The sequence below is a fragment of the Molothrus aeneus genome, chromosome 2 (genome assembly GCF_037042795.1).
Source record: "Molothrus aeneus isolate 106 chromosome 2, BPBGC_Maene_1.0, whole genome shotgun sequence".
NCBI lineage: Eukaryota > Metazoa > Chordata > Aves > Passeriformes > Icteridae > Molothrus > Molothrus aeneus.
This window is the reverse complement of record NC_089647.1, coordinates 16,133,604-16,158,905: the sequence shown is the minus strand read 5'-3', so window position 1 is coordinate 16,158,905 and position 25,302 is coordinate 16,133,604. Positions and strand designations below refer to the sequence as shown.

The 25,302-nt window shown below is 39.9% G+C and overlaps 2 protein-coding genes across 5 annotated transcripts in view; one reads left to right on the top strand and one right to left on the bottom strand.

Moving 5' to 3' along the window:
• FILIP1L (filamin A interacting protein 1 like) overlaps positions 1-1,532 on the bottom strand; it is a 173,795-nt gene extending 172,263 nt beyond the window's left edge. For both annotated transcript variants that reach the window (XM_066571987.1, XM_066571988.1), the window contains exon 1: positions 1,298-1,532. The gene's annotated coding sequence lies outside the window, so the exon portion shown is untranslated. The remainder of the gene's footprint in view (positions 1-1,297) is intronic.
• CMSS1 (cms1 ribosomal small subunit homolog) overlaps positions 1-25,302 on the top strand; it is a 227,879-nt gene that overhangs the window by 192,733 nt on the left and 9,844 nt on the right. For 2 of the 3 annotated variants that reach the window (XM_066571991.1, XM_066571992.1), the window contains exons 2-5: positions 13,479-13,579; positions 18,201-18,272; positions 21,893-22,022; positions 24,908-24,967. In XM_066571991.1, coding sequence (XP_066428088.1) covers positions 13,479-13,579; positions 18,201-18,272; positions 21,893-22,022; positions 24,908-24,967 — 363 coding nt within the window. Of the gene's footprint in view, positions 1-1,576; positions 1,782-13,478; positions 13,580-18,200; positions 18,273-21,892; positions 22,023-24,907; positions 24,968-25,302 lie in introns of those variants that run through there. The other variant, XM_066571993.1, reaches the window with a different exon arrangement.

The following is a 25,302-nucleotide window of genomic DNA, read 5'->3' as shown; positions in this document are numbered from 1 at the left end:
TTCTGTCAAATAAACTTAACACTCAAGACCCAAAGCATAAATTACTAAGCAAAATCAGAAGCGAAGGATGAGAAGATCTTATACATAGTTGAGAGTGAGCAAAATGAGAAGTTTTTTCAGCAGATAAGACTTTTGCCAACTTAGAATGTTTTATAGCCTGATGCATGGCATTGTTTAACCAGCAGCTGTATTAAGAAAAGACAACCTGAAATAAGTACAAAAATTCACCCAGTCACCTTAGCTAAACTCACAGTGACTTCTCTTGCTCTTTGCTGAATTTTAATTCAGAATCCATCTGCCTTTGTTTAGTTGCTTCTGCTAAGGCTTTTACACAGTGATTATGTTGTGCAGTGAGTTGGTGCTGTCCCATCAGTGTTTGGACCTTTGGATCAAGTGGACCTGCCTACCCAATTTTTTCATGTTACCATTCCTGCAGTCTTGCTGAGGTCATGTTGCATTAGAAAGTGTGTGTGTGTGCCAGTGCTAAATCCATGGCTCCAGAGTGTCTTTACATGACAACATTCTCCTCATGTTGGATTCACACTACAGTATCATCTTGGCCATGTGACCTGAACTGTGTTAGGATCTCCTAACAGACAGGAATGCAATGATGTATTCTGTCCAGAGGTTTTTTTCCCTTAAGAATCACAACAGTTTAAAATGAGGAAAATTGTTGAGCCATATGTGTTTTTAAAAAGAGAAGCAATGCTGAACCAGTGCATAGCATACAGTGGAAAGGAAACCAAATACAATATGAGCTGTAATACTGCCTGTACTCTGGAGCTGAGCAACTTTGAAACTATAAAGGGATTTGAGCACATGTTCATTTATTAATTTTATTTTTTTTACTCATATCTGTGCCATTTGCAGCAAGCCCTATATCACAAACTTGCTCCCATGCTTGCTCATATTGTGCAAAAGAATGTGGCTGAAACATCTCTCAGCACATCTAAATGCATGCCTGTATATGTAATCATGTGCATATAGCCACGCATCTGGGGTTCTCTCATTTTCAGAATGATACAGTCTATTGGCATAGCTGTGTGCTTTTTACAGTAATTTAAGCAGGTAAAAATCAGATAGTATATATTCTATTTCACATGCTGATACCCTTTTATTTTCCCATTTCTTATAGACAGTGATAATGAGAATTGATATTTTTACATGGAGAATTTCATGATCCAAAAATACCTTTAATACTGGCATGCAAAACTGGTGTAGCAGAAGAAGCATATCTGATCCAAATCATTAATTGAGCTGTAATTACAATGACAATACAAAAATGAAGCAACCTTACCTTAGCTCAGGAGAGTCTTTTTGCTCTATCCCAGGCAGTTTCCTCCCCTTATTCAACTGAAAAGGGAAAATCCACTTAAATAAAGATAACGACTGGAAGAGTGAGTGATTTAAGGAGTTCTCATCTGAACTGCTGATCCACTTGTTTTTAGCAAATTGCAAAAAACCTCGATCCAGCAATAGCTCAGAGCGACTTTTCTATTCTCGTGTGTTCTGTGGGCTGAGAATCTGCAAGAATAAACCTGAGACGGTGCTGCAAGAGAGAGACAGCGGGGGGGACCTTGGCACGGAGTTGGACCAAACTCTAAATATAGCCTAACCCACTTTCTGTGCAATTCTCTTCATACTCTGAAGGCAGATGACCTTGTCAGAAAACTGACCTCCTGGAATGTCCCCCTCTTAGTAGAGAAGATCTAAGGGAGCAGGACTGCAGCATAAAGGGACAGAAAAGCAATCCACCATCTGCCTGCAGCAAATGAATTTAGGTATGGGCTCTTATTTTCCTGGTAGTTAGAACTGGTTGTCTCATAATGTGCTTTTTAGTTGATCATTTAAACAAATGAGCTGCATGTCAGTTCACAAAAGGCCTGTGCAGATGAGAGATTGCATTGTAATTGTTAGTCTTAAATAGAGAGCACTTACATAGATGACAAGCCTGATGCCTTTCCTCCTCTGAAAAGCCTTAACATGTCAGAGTGTGCAGTATTGCCCTAAATGCTTCTCACTATAAAAATTACCCCTCCTTTTACTTGCTCTTATAATAAGTTAGACTTTTTGGAAGAGTGAGTTAAATCCATAAATGTATATTCTAGTACCATATACATTTGGGATGCTAGGATAGCTTAAAAGGGGATGAGAACCTGCAATATCAGAAATCAAACTGCAGAGAAATGTGAAGTATATGCAGAGGAGCAGGAAGCAAAGAATAAGAGGAATAGAAACATAACCCTTGTGCTAGGGAACTGGTTTTCAACAGATGTTTTATAATCTGGGGAATTTGCCACTCTAACTCTGTGTGGCAGCATGTCAGGGTATTTTGTTCTTAGCCTGAAGGAGAGTTTAACTTGATATGAGTCAACCTGATACTCTGTCAAATGGAGACCTGATACTTCTATGTCATATGAAGGCTTCTAAATAAAAAAAGCTTCAGGAATCAGAGCAGCTCAAAATGTCAACTTTGATTTTGTGTGTAAAGATGGGTAGGAGAGCTGGGATAAAAGACTGTTTGCAGTGTTGTTCTTCAGTGGGATATTTTCTTTGATGGTGACATATATGTGAGTGTATGCTACATGATATGCATGCCTGCAGTTTTCCATGTACAGAGAAAACCTGAGAAAAGTCAGGACTGTGATAACTGCATACTACAGATGTGTGCATCTGCAAAACATCCATGAGCCAAAAAGGTGGGAATGGTATCAGTAGTCTGTAAAGTAGCAGTATGTCTCTTTGAACAATAATTTATGCTGTTAAGTTTTTGTGAAGTGTGCTATATATCCTTTTAATTGCAGCCTATTATTTCTGGCAAGTTCCACTGTGTAATTTTATCATGATCTATAGACTTGAAGTGCACAGTATCAGCCAGACTCTCTGTGTTACCCTCACAGCAAGAACTGCAGCTGTGAGCCACAGCTGCTTCCCAATACAGAGAACAGTAAAAAAGTACAAATCTCTGGCAGTATTAAGAGAGACATCACATCTGGGACCATGCTACATTTCTGGCTGAAACTCAGTCACAGTCAGACCTAGGCTAGACCCCACCCATTAAGGCATTTTATGGATTTATCCAAGTTCATCTTTCCTCCCAGTTTACCTATTTCTTCCCCACTAACATAAATAAATGTTTGTCAGAAGTTAATATTATGACAAATGAAGAATGTTGGTGTTGGATTTTGAAGAGAGGACCTGAAAAAGGAACAAGTCCATCTCCAGATAGGTGTGTATTGAATAGCACTGTGTAAGTAGTGAAATTCTGAATGTACAGGTCACCAACATCACTAAACATGGATAGCATTGTGCTGCCTGTGCTCCAGGGTGGCACCCTCATGAGAGCCACACCAACCCTACCAGTTCCAGCTCCACAGTGCCACTGCCCATTCTACCCCTCTCTCTAGTGCCAGGATATTAAATTCACCACAGATCCCTTCATTCAGACCAGGAAGGTGATGAGGATAAAGGAGGGAATATATACTCCTCCCCAGCATGAGTAGTATACTTTTCACCCTCTTTTTCACCAGCTTTGCACCCTCTGGAGCAAGCAGCAGCTTCCATACATGATAGATGGCTCTTAGAAAAAGAAGGAATCACAGTGTTTGGTGGGTGTTAAAGCACAGGCATAGTCATACTTTGGCAGGAACTGGGCCATGCACTTCTCCCATAGGAATATTGTGGAGAAGGAGTGATTTCTTGCTCATACAAATAATACACTGGTTGGCTTTGGGCAGGGAGTTAATCTTTGGGGAAGCTTTTATAGAGTGGCCCTGTTCATGTGTACAGGGCTCTAAATGTTGCATGACCAACCCCAGTGATGCAAACTTCCTGGAAGAAGGGGAAAAGGCTTTAAAAGTGGTTGTATGTGTTCATAAAGATGGATGGAAAAGTGGTTGGATTGACAGCTGTATACACTCAAGTTATCTTTAGGATGACTTTAATTTTTCTGTCTGCACCATGAAGAGGAAAATGCAATAGAGAGTCTGGCCCTAGTTTGTGCCTAGTTTTTCCTGAGCTCTTGTATTTTCCTTGTGATTCTGAATGGGCTTTCTGCATATTTGTTGACAGTTTTTAACTGCCCAGCTTTCTTTGGTAGTATTTCCTGTGGGATTAGTTTGGTCTGACTTTTCCAGAGCCCAGGCAGTTTCCTATCCCAAATGCCTGTGTTGGGGTTGAGACTTATTTCAAGCCAGGCTCGTGGGATTCTCCCTCAACAAAGTTAAACATTCTGTAACTAGTATGTGTGAGCTGATTTTTCTTTTGATTAACCCCAAATTCCTAGACATTTGTAGTTGTTTAAATATGCCACAGAGCATTTACAAGGTGAGATTGTGAACCATAATGGCTCAGACAATTTCCAGTGTGGTCAGCTGTATCCTGGCTTGCCCTGTTCCTCTGCTTTTCAGAGTTGGATAACGTTGTCTTACGAGCATAAACTCTTGGACAGGATTAAAGAAAACAGTCTCCCACTTCCCCATCTCTCTAGAAAATGCTTTTGAATTCAACTTGGAGTTATAAGGAGATTATTGGAAGTTTCAGCATGAAGGATAGTTTTTGAGAGAACAAAAGAAAAAAGAGTAGTCCAAAGCGACTTGTGGATGTTATGTCAGCCTTCACTCATGATACCATTGGTGAAGGGTACAACGAACAGAACTGATTTATATGATTTGTACCCTGTGCTGAAGTCTCTGGTTGCTCTTTTTTGGCAAGCTCAAAATGAAGAAATTAAATTGGATGGCAAGCAGTAAAAGGACCTGTCATGTTCCTGTCATGTCAAATCTTCATGTTTGTCCTTTTCTTACCATGGGTTTTAAAACTCCAGTGACTAAATGAATACTGAGCTCTCTGCTCACCTTGATGCTGTTTTCCATTGTCCAAGGCATAAGTGGGATATTCAACCTTTACCTAGCAGGTGAAAAAGTTGATTCTTATTAGAAGGGGAGTGGCCCACTACTTTTTACCTCTAATCAGCATGTTCTGTGGCTTCTCTACCATCTTGCTGTCTTACAGGCAAAATATAACAATGAAAAAGTCAAATTATGAGGAGGGTGAGGTTGTAGCTATATTACAAGCTGGGCCTAGTCTTGATCATACAAAATTTATTCTCCTGTGCTTACATATATACAACAGAAGATTTCCTCTGGTCTTATTCTCTGATATGCCCTGTATTTTGTCTCTTAATTCACTCCCAGTCAGCAAGTCATGTCAAAAATTAGTTTCTAAGTACCTGTTTTGAATGTTAAAGTGCTTAAAAAAGGGGAGATGTAATTGTTAGAAATTTATTGTGGGAAATCCTTTGCATTGCAGATAGTCATGTCTGTGATAAAAATTTTTTTGTCATATCAGAGTATAATGAAAATTAATTGATCTTATTCTATTAAGACCTATTCTTTTTTACTTGGATGGACAGTGATTTTAATTTAAATTATCCATCAGGGTAAAGAAAAGTAACCTAAACTGAATTTCTTGTCACAGGATTTATCAGGCAAAAATAGTTGTTTGTGCTAGATATGCCTTTAGAACTGCCCCAGAAAAGGGTCTGCATTTCCAGAAGTATCTTGTCTTTGACTTTGTAGTACAAGCTTTTGCCTGGGGGGTGGGGGGTGAAGAAGTTTATGTTACCTGAATGTTACCTGTGGGGACAAAGCTGAAGCTCCTTTGAATCTTTGATGGGACTGTGCCTGTTTGTGCTGAGTCCCACACTGCTTGCCCCTCAGGTGTGCCTCACAAGCACACTTGGAAATACCCTTTTACAAATACCTTGGCAGGTAAAGTCTGCAGTTTGAGGCATCCTTGCAGACATCAAAACTCACTGCTGTGCTGGAATGCACCTCTTTTGGGAAGGGTCTCTTTAGTTTGTAGGGATTGGAAGGCAAAACTTCCCAGACCAGGGGGACTGTGCACGGTTTGGGATGATGGAGCCCTGGCACCATGTGTAATTCCTATGGAGGTTGTCTCAGCCTGAGCAGAGAGGCAGCTCTGTCTCTGTTGCAGCAGGCTGGTTAAGTCAGAGGAATGGTTGCTAACTGGCAATAACCTGCACCAGAGCTTTCTGTGCAGCTTTCTGCTTCCTAGTGACAACCACAGGTACCAGTGCATTCAGTGTTCCCTCTTTAGTTCTAAATGGTCAAATACCCAAATATTTTAAGGCCCTATGAATGAAGACACTTCATTTGACTGATGTGCCCATTTTCTAAAAGCTAAACTGCAAAAACTGCCTAAGTTTTCCATTAATCTGTAATATTATGTCTTTTAATACAATTAAATAATATTTTTTCATTTCTTGTGAGAATATGTTCTTGTTTTGATTTCTAAGACTAGATCTTTGTCTTACTTTACTGCTTGAAATGATTTTGCTAATCCTTAGTCAATGAGGTAAGGAGATGTTTTGTTGTTTGGGGATTTTTTTCTGTAATGTGTCATCTAGATTTCTCAGTTGTGCCACTCACTGCACTTGATGCATGCCTGTGATGGGGAGAAATACTTATTTTTCTTGAGTTGCCAGGGGACCCTTTCTAATTTAGCCAGAGCAATCTGAGAAAAGAAAAGGATGCTGGCACTGTCGTGGCTATTTTTAATGCAATGGTTATGTGGTGATCTTCCCAAGGATAGATTGCTTTTGTCTAACATTTTTTATCTCATTTACTAGAAATTTCTAAAGTATTGCCATGATAAATAGCCAGCACTTTTTCTGAAGAACCATATTAATAATAAAATTTGCATTCTTAGCCATTGCATGGTCTGGAAGTCCCCAAAAGAGCTTCATGGCTATTGCTTGCCCAGTTGGCTTTACACCATGGGCTCCAGGGTATCTGAGCTATTATTACCCTTCTCAACAGGGAAAATCAAAGCTGTCCACTGCCTACAGAGAGGGAATTTAGGGAGGATTGACCTGGTAGACATGAAAGAGATCCTCCTTTTGGGGTTAGCTGTGCTGCTGACATACAGCTGAGTAATTTAGGTTTGGACTGTGTGAAATGCTGAATTCTGTACCTCCTTCTCCCACTGCTATGCAGAACCTTTCCCTTTTGTCAGGGAAGTATGTTAATCCTTTTTTCTTAGTTAACCAGCCCACCAGCCAGGCCTGCTGCATTTACAAGAGCTCCTCTGTTGTTTGGGTACTGGTGGGCAGCAAGGCAGGACCTGAGCCCTGTGTTCTCTGCTGCCTCCAGGAGAGGAGTGTGCTGTAAAATACTGTCATTGCCACTTTTAGCCCAGCTACTGTGGTCAGCACAACTCTGCTGGCAACAGGAGCCCTCTCAGCTGAGCAAGGATGAACAGGGACCTGGGAGCCAATTTTGCTGACAGCTGTTACATTTTACAGAAATTTAATTGACCTTGCACTGTGTGTACCTGATGGGACATGCAGGAGAGATGCAGTGAGAAAAGTTACAAGTAGTGCATTGACCTTGAGATTACTTAATCTGATCCGCTGAAGATTGAGGCCAGTTTTTAATAGCAAAACTGAGAATAATAAGGAAGTCTCAATTTTTTTTTCTCTGCCTCTCTTCTCCCTTCCTCCCAAAGAAAAATGGCAATTAAGAAAAGTCTCAAGATGTGTCCAACACACTTAGCATTTTAATTGGCATCAAATGTGTTTCAATCTATTGAATTTAGAGATGGGAGCACTCTAAATATTTTGCCCCAGATTAATGAACACAGATCAGTACAATTTAATCAACCAGTAAATAAAAACCAGTAAATAAAAAAGGCTGAAATTAATCCATCATAGCACACCCAAACTGAACTATGCCCACCTACAGAATAATGACAAGCACATAATTTCCTGTAACATATCTGAAACTAAAAAGAGAGCATAACAAATACAAAACCTGTTTCCACAGTGTACTGAACTGCTTGTGAAAAATTAGAGGACAGAGGCTTTATTTAAAATCTGGTTTCAGATATGAGACAGTTTTAGAAGAGGCAGAGAAGGATGGAAATCAGAAAGGGGAGAAGGGCTGGGGGGGCATAATAAATTTTGTACAAACTTTGTTCTCATGTAATTCTTGTTTGGTACTGATACAAAGGCCTGATGAAAGCATAAGGGAAAAAAACAGGGATTTCTGACCCAGAATATGTCTGATTGCAGGCAGATACACCAAATAAAAGCTGAGGGATTCTCCCTTGTGGGCATGTAAAACAGGTTCCCTTCAAATTTTGTCACAGAGAATAATTTTGTGGTAAGAATTGAACTTGTCCTGTACTGGCCTCTGTCACTGGGAGCCTTTTGGACTCCAATCAAGTTTCATCTTGCTTAGCTCCAGAACAACAAAAAAAAAAAATAACCCAAACCAAACCAAAGAAACACCTAAAAGAAATCATTCTCTCACTTATCTTTGGCTATGTATGCAAAACAACATATTTCTATTCCAAGTTTTCTTTTTAATTACATGTTGATTGTTCCTACATTATGAAGAATTCTAAGAACCTTGTCTCCTTCCTCTCTCAAAAAGCTCCTTTTGTTTTCTTCATATTCCTGTCTTGTAACTGGCTTCCCATGGCTGGCATAATTTCTCTGTGCTGCATTTATCTTTATTTCAGTCGTAGACTGGCTTGAACCACAAGCTGCATTTCCCAAAGAATTTTTAAATTGTTTTCAGTAATAATTTTTTGTTTATTTTGGGGCATTAGAAAGTGTCCTGCCTAGAAGAGTTTCACTTTTTCAGTCAGCCTTGGTTCTTACAGGAATTAATTAATTATGTCGTTGTCATTATAACTCCTATGTTAACAATTTCAGAGTAGAAAAGTTGCATGTGAAGGTCAGAAGTCTCAGAAATCAGCCTAGCAAATGCAAATTTGTACGTACCAGCTATTTTGTATGAACAAAATTGCATTCACATCAAAGCACATGTCATTACATCCTATATCATAAAGGTCTTGTTTGCCTTTAAAAATATCATAGTAAATAATGAAAAAATATGAATTCATTGTGAATATATTAGTTAATAAAGGTGATTATTAAAGGCAACCTGTTAAATTATCTAAATATCTCTGTACCTTTTATGTGAATGTGTATAAGCATGCAGATGTCTATGTATTAATAGGAGTGTTTACATGTGTATAATTAGTACACATATTGATGTACTTAGACTACATGCATATGTTAGTACTAAATTTGAAAGAAGTTAGAAACCAGTGCACTGGATGATTTTAAACAGTGATTGATATAAATGAAGAAGTCTTTGTGTGTGTGTGTGCATGTGTGAAGCAGAAATGGCTTTTTCCATTTTTGCATGCTTCAAAGTAAGATCAAATATAAATACTTCATGACTGGGAAGCCTGTTAGTATGTGCCATGCTGCTGATGTAAGACCAAAGCAATACACGTGGAGAGTTGTGGAATTCCCATTTATTTTTCTATATTGAGAGCTTTTTGTGACTGTTCTGATGCCTTGGACGACCTTGTGGCTGTGTAAATGGTGAAAGTCTCAGGGAAGCAGAGAATTGCTGTGCTCAACAGCATCACCCTGCAAGCAGTGTGTCCTGTCAGCGCCTGCCTGCCCACTCCTTTGCACCTCAAGCCAGATGAAAGTCAACTTTGTATTAATCAGCTGGGTTCTGCATTTTCACCAGCTTATTATTAAGGAAGGATTTGTGAATTCTCCTGTTCTGGCAGAGAGAGGTCTCCTGGGAAGCTCAACACCTCAGAGCAGGGCAAACAGTGCTGGTCCGTTGCAGACATGCTGGTGATCTCTGAGCTTCTGCATAGATTTGCATCAAGTTATGATTTATTTTGTGAGTAACCCCACTGACATCAAGGTAACTGTTTGCAGAGAAAGGTACACAGTTTAATGTGAGCATGGTTGGCAGAGTCTGGCCTGTGGTACTTTGATGCCTGCAACAAAACACTGCTGTCATCACAGGAGCTGACATGGTGTCACAAGCAATTACAGCTTGAGATGAGCTGCGGTCCTGACTGGGACGTGGGTGACTGTTTCTGGAATAGATAGAAAGTTCTCCAGTTGTATGAAATAAAGATACTCAGGTGCTGCAAGATGCTCAAATTTGAACTGATGTTTGTGGTGTCTGAGTCTGTGCCCTCTTCTCTCACTTCTTGCTGAGAGCGGAGGACGTTGCACCTCCAAAACTCAAATGAGCAGTGAACAGGTGGTACTTTGTCAGGCTATTTCAGATCATGGAAACCATTTGTCCAGTTTTAGATTGCTATTGCTAGCAGCAGTCTTTCAGTTGTGAGAAAGAGAAGAGGTTATTTAAGACTTACACAACTCCTGTTTGCCTTTCAGAGCATGCCAAGTGGGATTTCAGAAGGAATGCTTGCAGATCACAGGCAGCTTCCCCTGAATCTATTTGATGCAATTCTAATTTATTTTCAATGTGAAACATTGGAAAGAGCTCACACAGCAGTTCATTTCAGTGAAACATGCACAAATTCACTTTGGAGTGGGTGTTTGGGGCTCAAGCACAGTGAGCAAGAGGGATGAAGAGGCAATTCTGATTTCTTTGATGTGCTTCATTTATATCATCTCTCCACAGCCTGCTTCAATGCAGTGTGTCCAAGATCCCAGGGGTGTGGAGCTGGTGTGTGGTAAAGTTGGTCACTCTTTCAGTATCTCTGGAGTCAGAGCAAATGAGACAGAAGTCAGTGATGGGTCCCTTAAATATAGAAGCTGCTCTACCAAGATACAGCACAATAAATTTGCCAGAGAAAGGGTGATCCACAGGGCAACAAGGCCATGGTAGTGGCCAGTGGTAACACTGAATTACCAAGACACCTTTTGAACTTTCTGGAGTATGCTGAATTATGTGATTTTTCAGCTTCTTCTAATGAAATGTTGTATCTGAGATTCCAAAGTGGGTGGGGGACATAAGTGCTCAGTGACTTTGGGTAGGAATAGGCAGGAAAGATCTGCTGCTGTACAGGGACAGCCATATGGTTGTCTCGGTTTGGAAAGACAGGAGTCTGCTAAGGAAGGCAGGAGCTTCCCCTGAAATAGAAAATATAAACCCTCCCCACCCCTCTGAATTGCTATAAATTTTTAATTAAGGGGTTCTCAGGCAAAAAATATGGGAGCAGGAAATAACAGTTCTTTAACAGGGAAGAAAATAAAAGGATAAAATAAACAACGCAGTAAACTAAAACAACACTGACAGAGTCAGAACCCAACCTGGCAGCCTGTTGGTCACGGTGTTGGTAGCAGTCCAGCTGGGATTGTGGCTACAGTGCTCCTGGAGTGTCAGGTGTGGTTCTGTTGGAGCAGGGATCCTGTAGAAGGGTGTATTCTTCCTCTGAAGATCCAGTGGAAGAGGCAGCTGTTCCTCTGGGAATCCAGTGGAGAAGCTCTGCTGGTGTTTCAGAATCTCCAGATTATATCTGGGTAGGAATGCTTGGCTCCTCCCCCTGGGCAGAGCATCTCCCAGTGGGATGCTATAGTTCTTATCAGTCATGCAGTGACATTCAATAGTCTGTTATCAACAGATGTCCTCTCCTGAGGGAGGAGTGATTGTGATCATTCAGAGAGAGATAAGGCAAACTGCCCACTTGACAAAAGACAACTGCCATACAGATGGTAATGGAAAACATCTTGCCTTGCAATCTGGAACAATGGTACAGGAGCACTTGGACATCCTCAAGAGAAAGATATTTGCTCTGTAATGTAAGGAAAAGCTTTGTCCAACAAACTTTGAGCTTTCTTTGTTGCCCTGTTCACCTGCTGCTGTGTTTTGGGTTGTACAGGACTAGGTACATCATTTCTGCCTGGGCTCTGGCACTCATGTGGCCACAGTCCATTCAGCTCTGATTTGAGCCTATGCCTGCAAGGAGAATGAAGCAGACAGGTCAGCTGAGCTGTGATGTTCACTTGCTGCACACATTCCAGCCTTTGCTCTAGAGCTGGAAACCGAGAGCTTTTCTTGGTGAATTGCTATTTTAAGATTTCAGAACTACTTCATTCTATATTGAGATGCAAACAAGTGCTGTCATTTCTTCCATGGCATTTATTTTGGTTTTAATTAAGTTCATTAATATATTTATCTACCCTCTTCACTTGGGAGTCTCTTAGTCTCTTAGTGAACAGAAAACAAATTCCCTTCTCAGTTGCTGCTCTCTTTCTAAAGCTCTTGTGGTTTGCCAAGAATCTAGTCTATATCAAGTAAGATTTCATGACAAATGGCATCCAACCTGATAAAACATTCACTGTTTTTCTTTACTATCTTTCAACTTCCTAAACTTTCTTGAACTCCTAAGAGCTGTCAGACCCCAACTTTAGGGTGTTGACTGTTACACAGGCTTTCAAGATGGGAAAAAGGAGTGAAGATTATGAGATGGTATCTTTCTAGGAATAAATATGTACCCATTTTGTTACCCATTCTTTCACATTAGGATTTTTAAAGCCAGTGCCTTATTGCCATATAATATATAATGCTACATTTGTGGATTAATAGAGATTTTTCCCTCCCCTCTTTCATGCCTTTACTTACCTTTTGCTTAAAAATTATTTTGCATATTTTTCACGTATCCTTTCACTTACCTTTTTCAGTAGATAGCTATTTCAACATGGAATTTGGAAATACCACCTATAACTCATTTTCTCTCTCTCTCGTGTTCTCTGACCATCACTTTACTCTGTTCACAACTAGTGATGCATAGATATAGTTATATCATCTATACTTCAGGTGATGCTTAAGAAAGATGCTTCTATTCCTTTCTTTTCAAAATAAATAACTTAATCTTGAAGCTGTGAATTTACAGCTTTGGAATACAGGAGGTTGCAATAATGACTGAATAACTGTTGGACAGATATATTCCAATTACAGAAGTTGAATTAATTCAGTTTGATGGATGAAAACACTTCTGGCAATAATCAGGGAAGTAACTCAGTCCCCAGTAGAAAAGTCTGTGTTTGAATACATCTAAAGCACTATTATAACACTTGGAGTGAGCTGTTGCTGTGCATTTATTTTTTCCCCAAAGTCTCTCTGTAGATAAAAGAGATGAAGAAGAGAATGGGTAGAGACACCTGAATTTAATTATTTGCCTTTTACAACATAAGTGTGTATTAGTCTTGTGGACATTCTGCTCAAACTTTGGAAGTAGTGCCTTTGTCTAATTATTGCTGAAGTAAGAGGCACAATTAAAATGTACTTGCAGGAAGTGTGCATATTTTTTATACAATAGAACATTATACATGTCTTGTAATTTTTCCTCTTTAATGTGTGTCAGTAAGGCATTTGGGAGCTTGGAATGGGGATTTTGTGCATTTTTGTATGTGTTTGCTTGGATCTTTTTTCCTTCATCTGCAAGACTTGTTTTAGTAGGAGGAAATAACTTCATTCTGAAAGAAGTATCAGTGAACTTAGCAAGAATGTATTTGTTACAGCTTTATTTATTGCCAATCATGAGATTGTGTTATGGTGACAACCTTTCAGCTAGAGATTTTATACCTGGTTTTGAATGCAAAGATGGGCAGATGGATTTGAAAAACAGTAACAAGAACTCTTCTTTGTTTTAATTAGATCCTTCAGATGATGAAGCTATTGAAAAAGCAAGTGAAAACAGGACAGCAACACGTCAAGATTCAGATTCCAAACCTGCTGTGAAAAAGAAAAGAAAGCAGGTTTGTAAATTAACTAATTATTTAGCACAACAATGATAATGCATAGGGAAACATAATGTCTTTTTTCTCAGTAAAGGGACAGTTTTCTTCACTCTCTCTGATCTGTTCAGTTTTTTGGGGTTTTTTTTAATTATGTTGCCTTATTTGGAAGTGATCACATTCTAGTACATTTCAGTAATAACTTCACACTTGTTTTGTGTGAGTTGAGATTGCCAGGCCTGTCCTACAAAGTGACTGTCCAGCGGTACAAGCCTGGGTGGTGCTACTGAGTATCCCTCCCCTGAAATTTTTTCCATTTTCCTGCACACACAAAGTCTGGAAAGCTATATTTACTTGTTATGCAGATTATCTACCCAAGCATGTCCCCAGTTCAAGGTCCAAGTGAAAAAGAATTTAGGTCTTCATGGATTGATGTTTTCTTACCCTTGCACTGCTAAAACCTTCATTTAATGCCAAGAGGAACTATGTTGTTCAGCATTACGTGGAGTATGCCAAGGAACATCAGCATCACCCCAGTTTGAGGAGAAAAGTCATCTAGAGGTTGGCTGATTTTATGAAGTTTCTTGTTTGAAGGTAAATTTGTTCTGCCTTCCTCATACCACCCAGGAGAATTGACTGAGTGGCTGTCGGAGAGCTAAAATTACATTGGAAGCTATCTCTCCTTGAGGTTATGGATATCAATTTTGACCCCTAGGTCAATAGTAAATTCACTGTGTAATGCCTAGGCAACTGCCCAAGTGAAAGCCATTTGCAGGGATGTTCTTTTTTTGTAGCAGAGAAGTGTAAACAACATGGTAGCAATCACTATGCTTTTGGATGTCTTTCCAAAGAGACCAAAGGTGAAGTGATCCAAATATCTGAATGAGATCAATGTTTTGATTAGGAAAGAGAACCAAGCAATACCAGAGAAAGCTGTATTGCCTTTGTATATGCTCTGCCAGAGGTCAGATGCTGAGGGGTGAGAATTCTCATGGAGCCACCTTTTATCACCATTTTCACTTAGGCATTTAGAAGTAGGTTAAGACACTTTGTTTGGAAGGGTTGCTTGACCCTTTTTATGAGAACCTTAGAAAGGATAGCCAACCCAAGTTATTTACCAAGGTAGCCTAACACTGCTCAGCTGTAGCAGAACACCTGCCACTGCTCTTTCTGTCATATAAAGAATATCAGCCTGCATGTTGGAATCAGGTAATTTGATGTTTAGATGTGAAACTGCAAGAGGGCAATGCTTTATGGGAGCTCAAAGTCATGGATGGGTTATTGCCTGTCTTTTAGACATACCAAATCAGAGTTATTTATGGAAAGCTGGTGGTTTTAACAAATAACAAAATAACAAAACCCATTTTATTCATGCTGCCTTATTCAGAAGCTGGAAGTTGTTCTGCAATGGACTTGGCACCTCAGAGCCTGTCACGAGACAACCCAGCAGAGTTATGAGCATCCATGTTCCATGTCTGCAGGCTGTCCTCAGGCTTACAGTGAAATGAGTGATCTCTCTCCAGTCTGAGTGATGCAGTGATGTGTTTACTTTGTCACAAACCCCAAAAGTCAGAGTATGTGGCTGACCTGGAATGTAAACTTTCACATACATGCAAGACTGTTTTCACTCTACATTCGAATTTCCCATCACTTTGGCAACGTGTAAAGAAAAAAAGCATGTTAGAAATATAATACAGGAAATATTTTATGCTCTGTGTATGATTAACAAACAAGGAATTTATGACATTTTAGTTCATAAATCACTGGTCTCGGCACAAATTTCCTGTTTTCTGCATTTTAAGAATTTCAATGTAAAAATAGCATAAAAACACAGAGCATGAGGGAGCAGTGTCAAAAAACAGTGGTTGTCTGCTTTGTGTCTTGCATAAGAAAAGCATGCAAATGACCTTTTCCTAAGGGTGGCATGCAAAGAGCTATTCCATGAGTAGGTAGGCAACTAATGCTTGGATAAGGGTCAGAAGTTCAGGATAGATCAGATGCTGAAATATTTTAGACTGCAGATCATCAAAGACATGTAAGTTTACAGCCATTCACCACCACAAAATTTCTCTTTTTATGTCACTATTTTTAATGTCTGAATAACATGGATTTCCTATTGCTGGGCTAATAATTTAGGCATAATATACTATGCCTAAATATATATAAGCAGTGTAAAGGAGGCAATTTTGAGTCTTAACATGCTTCTCTCTAAGGAAGCAAGGCTTTGACTACAACCCTGCTGTGTGCTTTTGTTGCCTGCTGTTTCTGTGGCTCTTGAAAGAAAGGGTTACATACTGCCTTCAAAAAAGAAGCCATGGCATTTGGTGGTACTTTCAAGTATTTGAATGAAGGCTTAGCAGTGAGAAGTTTTTTCTTTCAGAGAAAGTTTTTCAGCTGTATGGCACATTTCATTCTTTTCTCATACAGATACGAGTTGGGAGTGTTTGCAGAGGTATGTAAAGCAGTTCATGATGTATAAGAAGGGAGAAATGGGCCCAAAGTGGATGAGGGACATTTTTCAGTATGCTGGAAGCACCAATGGGATAGGGAACCATCAAACTCTACTGGAGGACAGAGTTTCAGGTTGGCCCTTCTCTGACTTTTTGATTGCTTGTAGGTAGCCCTTTACTGAAGCAATGCAAAGGCTTGTCCTCTGCATAAAATATGGTGTTGAACATAAAATTTATGATTAAAACACCTGGCTAATGGCCTTTAAGTATCTCTGGACAGCTGGGATGTGTAAGAGTAGAGCAGAGGGTAGCTCTGTTTCAGTCTCAATGTCTGGGAATGCTAATGGTAGGGATAGGAATGAAGAAACGTATGGTGGTGTTTTAAAAACACTTGAATCAGAGTCAGGACAGAGATTTTTCAAATAGCAACAAACCAAAAATAAAGTAAAAAACCATTATATTAACTCTGGAAGAATTTTGTTGATCAAAGTGAGTTTCCACTTGCAGTCATTCCCTTCGTTTCTACTGAAGATAATCTTTGTTTATAGCTGAGAAAATCACAGGGACACATTTCTGTTTCTGAGGAAAGATACAATCCCTATCACTTCTCATGGGTTTTGATGCAGGCTGCATGACATTCCAGCTGTAGAGTGCTTTGCTAGCTGTAGCAAGTCCCCAGCCAAACCTTCTCTGGTAATTCCTAAGTTTCATTTCAATCCTCAACCGGTTTCAGAGCCACTGCTGTACAATACTCCCACCTTGGCAAGGGCAGTGGCTGAGGCTGCATCACAGCACAGAGAGTAAGAGGTCATTTATTTGTGTTGAGCATGGTGGTTACCTGTTTTAATAGGTAATTTAGCAAGGGAGGAAAAGAGAAATGAAGGCATAATATGAACAATTAAACCTCAAAAAATGCTTCTGATAAGGCTGTGAGAGTGGGCTTGGACAGGCAGGAGTGTGCTGGGTTGGGTCATTTAGCACCAGTTGCCATGAAGTGTCCTCCTGCTAAGGTGGGGCAGTACAAGGAGGGCTCAGAAAGGCCCAGAAACTCTGAGCTCCTCTTTGCTTTCCTTTGTCCCTCTTGGCCTGACTGAAGCTGCCTTCCCAAGGCAACAAAGGAGCAGCTTCTCTGGCTTTCAGCTAGGCTCCCTTTCCTGCTGATACTTTTCCTTCAGGCTTTCCCCAGGGAGGAGTGCTGGATTTGCTGTTCCTGAGCTTTTTAATGCTCCATGTGATGAGTCTTCTCCACATTTTCTCACAAAAGCAGAGTTTTGCAGCCAAATGCATCTTAGTGGCGTGGAGCATTTTCCTGCAGCTCAGCCTATTTTCCCATTGCTCTTCATCAAGTCACTTATTAAGTTCCAAAGCCTGTCTATGTAGGTAGATGTACACTTCCATTGGGTAGAAGGCCCTAAGAAGGCAAGAGAATTGCTACACTCGAAAGAAGTCTGGGCCTTGCTTCCTCTATTTTGGTCAAATTTTAGGTGGTTACAGTCAAATCCTAGCCCTGGATTATGTGAACAGGGACTCTGGTACAAATGGACCAATTCAGCCTATTCACTCAGGCACAAAAAGGGGTTAATGATAGCACCATGTATTTTTCTTGTGTGTATTTGACCCTGCCTGCTATGAAAAGTCAAAGCAAGAATGGGGTAGGACAAATTTGTAAGATGTTTTCCTACATTTTGTATTGCAAGTGTAGAAGGAACTTCAGAGCATGATTGTTTCTAATTAATCTTGCCCAGTTCCATGTTATTTTTACTGTCTGGATGCTCACCTTAGACCCAGTTATTTTAGAACACTACAGCAAAGTTCAGAAAAATTATCATTCACAATAGCAGAGATTAAAAATATAAATTTACTGGTAGATTTTGTTCATATTTTTCTCCTGATTTTTTTTAATGTATCAAAACCTGCTTTTCACCATTTTATGGTGTTATGACTACATCCTGAATGCTTCAATTTTCTCTTCTTTTATTCCCTCTCTTGGTTGCAACAGCAATCTCAATTCCAAAGTTACTTTGTATACATATAACTGTAAGGATTTGATTCCTTCTATGGGTGGGGAAGTTCAGTTTTAATTGGTTTTTTCCTAGCCCAGCATTACAGTTTCTGTATCTCCTTTTACCTCCTTTGCCTTCCTTTGGTGACTTTTTTCCTTACCTCTTTTTTTTTTTTAACGTGTTTTGCAGCCTACAGAGTGTTTTTTAAGTCAGCCTGAAGAAAAGCAAGAGAGCACTGTGAAAGCAAAGAGGAGGAAGAAGGTATGAGTGTCCCAGAGTGTGTTTGGGGTTGGCCAGTGGGTTTAAATGCTGCTACAAGATGCAGAATGGGGACAACTCCGTGATGATGAGAAGTAATATGGTCATAATATTGCAGCCTCTTTTAGAGAAGAAGAGAAATTCCTAATTTTTAAACCTTACTTGAGATACCTGTTCCCAACCTGATCTGTGGCATTATGTCTGTGTTCCACTCAAGGGCTGTTATGGAAACCCAGGGCACTGGGAATATTTCTCTGTCTGCTCTGGGGTGCCCTGACCCCCAGGGGAGTGCTGACTTTGACCCTCATTCATGGAGAAAGTTTCCTAGACTTCAAGAAAGACTAGAACCCACAAAAGTGTGCAATAGATTATGGAGAGTAGTGTAGGTGTATCACTTGGTGAGAAATTTAGGTTTTGGGATTTTTAGTATGTTGTGGATGGAAGCAAGATGGAGGACACAGGGTGTTGTCCTGGGTTTCTTCTTCATGCTTCTTCTTTCTTCTTCTTGGGTTTGGGTGGCATTTTGTAATTGGGCAGAAAAGTCTGCATTGTGGGCTCTTTGGGATCAGTTATTGTGTTAAAAGGGAAAATAATCTAGGTGTCAGCTCTTAATTGAATAGATTGGTCTTAAAAGACCTTGTAACAAAAGATTGTTACCCATTTTGTGCTTTGCTAATGAAAAGCTGACGAACTCACATTAGTGAGACTGTTTTACTGATAAGAAATAATAGACTCCTGAGTCTGAACGTGAAATACTATCTCAAGTGCCTTCAATCCAGACCCAAAGAAACCAACAGCTGGTTCTGCCATAGGTTGTGTATGTCTACACCCCACTTGCATGTGTTGCCCACCAGGAAAGGGTGACTGTATGGAAGAAAGGTGGAACTTCAGTTGCTGCAGAATCTGACCCATTCCCACAGTGTGGTCAGGCTCCAGCTGCTGTTCCATCTTTTGAGCCAAGGACTGTCCTTGTTCACTCCTCTCCTCTCTGCATAAGTATATAAATAAATACTCTGTATTGTCCCTCTGGCCGTGCTCCATCCTCACCCACAACAACAAACACACCCTGCAGTCTAAATGGAGATTATCTGGCACCAGGCAAGTTAATTGTCTTTCTGTACGGGGACAGACTGTAAATAGTTGGCACCCTCACAAGGCTGAGGGGTGGCCTTTTTATGTTATGTTAGCCCTGTTAATCATCCAGGGAATGGGAAGAGGGAAGAGTGGGATTTTGCTTTCAATGTGGCTCTGGCAGAGTAAGTGCAGCACTCACTCCGCTGGAGCCAGAGTGAAGTCATGCCGTGGCAGAGGCTGGCAAACCCACCTAGCAAGGAACCCCATTCTCAGGCAAGAAGCAGCTGCCTACTTACACCTTTGCTTTCAGTGGGCCACTAAGCTGACATACACAGCCTGTCAAAAAATCCCATTGGGAAACATTTATTATGTTGATCTGTGGCTTCCAAACAAAGTGCCATCTCCAAAAGTAAGGAGAAGGGGCAAGAGCCCTTTTGTTTTTAAGCATCTGGAAGGAATTGGAAGAAAAATAATAAAACTTCCTGCATGAGGAACATTTCCCCACAGCACTCCTTGAAGGAAGAGAGTTTGCTCAGGTGTCCCTGCTCTTGCTCTTAAAGAATTTCTCATTGTATCAGGCTTCACCCCTCCAGAGGGCAATAATTTTTCTGAGGGAACCAAGTGGCACAATGAATGACATAACAGTCCTGTGAATTACACTGAATTACCAAGTAAAATGAGCCTGACAGTTCTGTCCTGCTGTCTGCTAAATCAGAGGTTCCCAAATGTGGGTCATTTCAGAGGCAGCTTGTGAGGCAGGGCTGGGGAAAAGCATCTGGGATTGTTGGGAAGAACAATGGAGAGGTTTGGTTGTGGGTCTCTCAGAGAGGCTGGCTGTGCTCCCACGGCCTCTGGTCATGCTTTGGGAAGGCACTTGTTCCATGGCAGGAAAATACAACAGTGGTAAGTGAAGGGGAATCATGGGAAGGAATGCTGCAGATGGAAGCGCTGCAGAAACCTGCTGAACAGCCAGAGGTCCTCCACAAAGTCTTCCAGGGACTGCAGAGGGCTTTGCACCAGGCCAAAGCTAGACTGAGAGGAAGCCAAAAACACCTCATCTCCATGTCCCTCACTGTCAAAGGTTCAGATGGGGTCTTGCAAACCCCCAGGTGTCTTTTAGCAGGAGTGAAACAGGCAGTGCCAAAGTGGCAATGGCTGGGAGAGGCAGTGCTTGCCTTGCCTTTGCTGGTTTGGCAGCCCCCAGATGGCCCTGCCCTGTTCAGCATTCTGCCCCTCCTGTTGCTGTTATTGGTGTATTTGGGGTGTATTGGGCAAGAGGGACAGACAGAGTGATGGGGAATGGAAGAGAGGAGGGAGTGGGTGCTGAGATGGAGTGAGGGAAAGAATGGATGAAAGAAAGTCTATCCTTGACTTTAAAATTCCTGCCATACTTCTCTTCAAAATTTTCATTGATCTTTGCTGTTCTGAACTTCAGTCTGCCAAACTGAAGATACCCGCTGTCCCTTCAAAGCTGCCAAAAATTCTTCCAGATCCACCTCATCTCTGTGAAATCCCACTTTACCTCAAAAATACAGACCCTTTTGCTCATCCTGACCACACCCTTCTGCTCCTTTTCATTTCTGCTTATGCTACCATGTGTCCCCTTGATGAGTTCAGTTTAGCTTACACAGCCGAGAAACCTTGAGCTGTCCTTTCAAAATCTAAACACATCTCAGCAAGAACTAGAGAGGCATCACATTCTTGTCATTCTCTCCAGACTGCCTCTATCCTTGCAAACTTGCTGTTTTCTAAAATACTTATCATTTGCTTCTTTTAAATGCTGGCAGATCAGTCAATGGGAACCTTGGGCTATTCTACCCACATATCCCATATGATTATGGCAAAAAATACAGCAATCCTTTCACTTCAGGGAGAATTCAGACCTCTGACTTAGTAACATTCCTAAGGTACAAAACACAATCTTTTTGAACTCATGTTCAGTCTCTAAAAATTAGTAGTTTAAAAAAAAATTACAGTGTGGGAGAGCAAAGCAGCTGTGAATTCCTTCTGCTTGCCCTGTGGTTCTGTTGTTTTAACTAATTTTCATCACCCTGGCATGGTATTCTGTGCATATAGCTAACCATCTTCCCTTCCAAATATAGATAGATAGTTACCCTGTTTAAATCAAAATATAACCACATCACATATTATCATTTGATTCCTGTTGTTATGCCTTAAGAATAATAAACTAAAACAAATAAGGGGGAAAAAAGCCTGAATTTTCAATCTGGTACTAAATTGTAGCAATAGCAACACTCAAAAAGAGCTTTCAGTTATGTTTTTGTTACAGCAGCATTTCAGGTGAGTGCATAAGATTTTTAGTGTTCAGGCTCACAGACCATCTTGTCCAAGTATCTCAGCTTGCATCTGAAGTCTGCATTCCCTCTAAAGGCAATCTTGTCCCATTGTAAGGTGTTTTCCCAATTAAGCCATAATTGAACTGATATAGCTGTATAAAGATAGGGAGGAACATTTATGTACAGTGTTGTTAGCTAGCCAAAGAGCTGTATAGAAATACCATATTAATCTATTTTACTTGGATTTTTTAGAAGAAGATTTCTGATGTTCTGCAAAAATCTGCTCCAAAACCTGGTGTCCCTGCAGATCTACAAAATCTGCTCAGTCAACATTTTGGTGAAAACCGTTCTGTGATTGAAATAGAGGAATTAAAGCTGTCAGGTAACTTATCCTGTATTTAATATATAAATAATGTTTTTTTCATTATACTATTGACTTCTTTTTCCACAGAGGAAAGAAGACTTTTAGGGCATAATTGAGTTGTACTTTTTAATGAAAATATTTTCTTATTTTTCTTTTTTACTGTATATTAATTTGCTGTTTAAGTTGAAATGTTAGTTTCTTTGGAATAAATGTGAGGTTTCTTGGAGGAATGGAAATGAAACATTGTTTAAATATCTCTTTTTATATAAAGTATTAATTTCTGGAGCTGACTTTTCTGATAATAATTTTGTGATTCCTAATAGTAGCCCCCAAGATGCTGTGAGAGATGGGTTTTGTTCTGGGATTATCTGAGTCAATGCATATAAGGGGCTGACAGAAATAGACAAAGAAATAATGAGGCATCATTCTCATATGGGTATGAGATTTTAAATGCAGTGGTTTTTCAGGGAGTGGCATGAGTTGAGGTGATAATTTTGGTCCATGTGTGAAGTGACCAAATTTTAGCCATGGGGACCCTTTTTGTTCCCAGCATCCTGCCTCCAGTTAAAAGCCAGATAGAAAAGGCAAAAAGCAGGACAGAGCAGGCTTAGCTTCTGTCATTTGGAGGTTGCATTGGAGATGATGGCAACATTGAACTTCTTTGCCTCTCCTGTGCAGAGACACTGTCCATTATTTGATGGTAGGGCTCATGAAGAGCAGCAGCCTGGCAACCAACCTGCACTCACCTTTGGGACTTCTTAAACAGTGTCCTATGGCAGCCCCCAGATGGCCCTGCCCTGTTCAGCATTCTGCCCCTCCTGTTGCTGTTATTGGTGTATTTGGGGTGTATTGGGCAAGGGACTTCTTAAGTCAGTGACCTATGCCCAATGCAGAAGCCTTCTAGTCCAGCAGTGCTTTTGCTTTATTAATGCATAAGCCTGTCTCTCTAGGTAAATGTGCTCTTCCTTAATCCCCATGATTCTAAGTGGACCCTTCTTTATTTCTGTGGAGCAGTCTCAGCTTTGTTACTGGATCAAGAAAACCTGGAGAAATCCCATATAGATTTCTTTGAAAAGCTTGTGTTAAGTTTTTTTTTGGTATATAAGATTTTTAGGAAATAATAAATTGGTTTGGTTTCTTTCTTATTAAAAGAGCCCTTTGGGCTACTGAAGTCACCCATTTCCATATGTGTTGGATGGCTATATTTTTTCTTCATTTTTTTGCTGGGAGTTGAAGGCTTAGAGTGCCAAGGAGTTTATGAACTTGTACAGCTGTCAAGTCATTCACATCAAAGCACCGAGTAAATAACAAGCAGCTACTTTGGAGTGGCGTGTCCCTGTTCACTGGCAAAGTGCAGAAGGTCAGGGTTGGTCAGAAAGTAAGCATGGTCTCTTGCTGCAGTCTGGAGCTGTGTGTTTCTTCCCCCCTTTCTGAAACTTCTATTTAAAACTGTTGTGAATACTGCAGGGTTACTGCGCTGTTAGTGAGGAGTCAGTGACTGAAGCTGTGTCCTTCAGAAAGGATCTCTTGAGCTGTCAGTCATTAATGAGAGCATGTATTCAGAAGATCAGTCCCTGCCCATCCCCACAAGCATCAAGTGCATCTTTAAACATGATTTTTAAAGTAAATCAGCTGCTGATGCTTCAGTTGTACATACTCATTTCCTTTGAAGCTCAAGTTCCAGTAGATGTCAGCCTCAGGATTTAATATGAATCAGTGCAAAATAAAAGTTTTTAGCAAGACAGGACTTAGAGCCAGGCATTGGCTACAAAGCAAGTTTGTCACGTTGTCTGTTCTCATGAAGATCTTGGATTGATACTCTCAGCATTAGCACCGTGCACCATCCATGTGAACATGAATAATGTCTTTGAAGAAACCTCCTTAGTTTAGAAAATGTATTAGCAAACATCCATGGGCACCCTGAGGGGCTGTGCTTTATGCAAGATGGTGACAAATACGTAAGTCTTCAAGGACAGAAGAATTGTTAATGCTCTGCAAAAGCATGTTGTTCCATCAGGCAAAGAGCCCTTAACAACAGTGGCAAGTTTTCAGACCATGGAATTTTAATCACCTTTTTAAGAACTTTGATTTTCTGTATAGGCATGAGAAAGGATCTTCCAAAGAACCTGTTAGGACCTTCCTTGCCGTTATATGAAATTAAATGGCATGTCTGCCACAGAGTGCTTTTAAAAGACGCTGTTAACACAGTGACCAGAGAAAAGGAAGTCAGCAGGAAATGGAGAAAGAGAAAAGCACTAAAAATGCTGTGGAGGTGTTGCTCTAGGGTTGATACAGTTAGGTGGGTTGCCACAATATGAAAGACCAGAAGGTGAACAAACTTACTGACAAGTAAATTATTGGTAAATTCTTGCATTTACACGGTATGAATCATTTAGGGGATGTACAAACATATTTCATCACAGGAACATTGGAGGAACAGTCTAGGGATGTAAGGCTTTTGGCTGAGGCTTTGATTCATTGTGGCAAAGACATATGAAAACTTTCTTTAAAGCATGTCATCACACCTGTACTGCAGCCCAGTATTCAAGGTTTCAGGCTGGGAGAAAAAAAAGAAATTGCAATTCAGAGATGTTACCTTCGTTGATTTAACCCATACAAAGTTTCTTCTATGTTAATTTTTGTTTCAGAAATGATAATTTATTGATGATAGATTTATGAAAGTGGGATTCCATCAACATAACTAGTGGAAACATGTGTTCTCCCTTTGCTGTTAAAATATTCTTATTTCATTTATTAATATTTTATTGTAATAATAAAATAATTCTATTTATTAATATTTATTTTATTAATATAAATTAATATTTTTATTTTATTAATATTTTTATTTTATTTTATTAATATTTTATTACACCACAAAAAAAAATTTTCCTTTATGTTTTCAGATTCCTGCTTTTTGCCAGCCAATGATCTTACCCACAGTTTTTCTTCATACCTGAAGGAAAGTGAGTTTAAATGTTGGTCTGGATGAAAGTTGTATGAAAAATATTGTTAAAACGATATTACTGCATTTTTCATATGTAGCTCCAAATATTGTTTATTATGAAATATTAATAACTTTAGGGCTTTTAATTTTTTTTAATGACGGGTCTTTTTTTTTCTGGCTCTTACTTAGTTTATCGCTTTTTTTTTTTTTTTGGTATCAAAAATGTTCTAGGCTTTCTTATAATTTCTAGGCATTATTTGTCAGTAATTTATTGTGGCTTCATGAGTAGGTGTATGTATTATCTTAGAATGAAAGTCCTGCAGCTGTCTGCTGACATGAACCAAGTGAATTTTT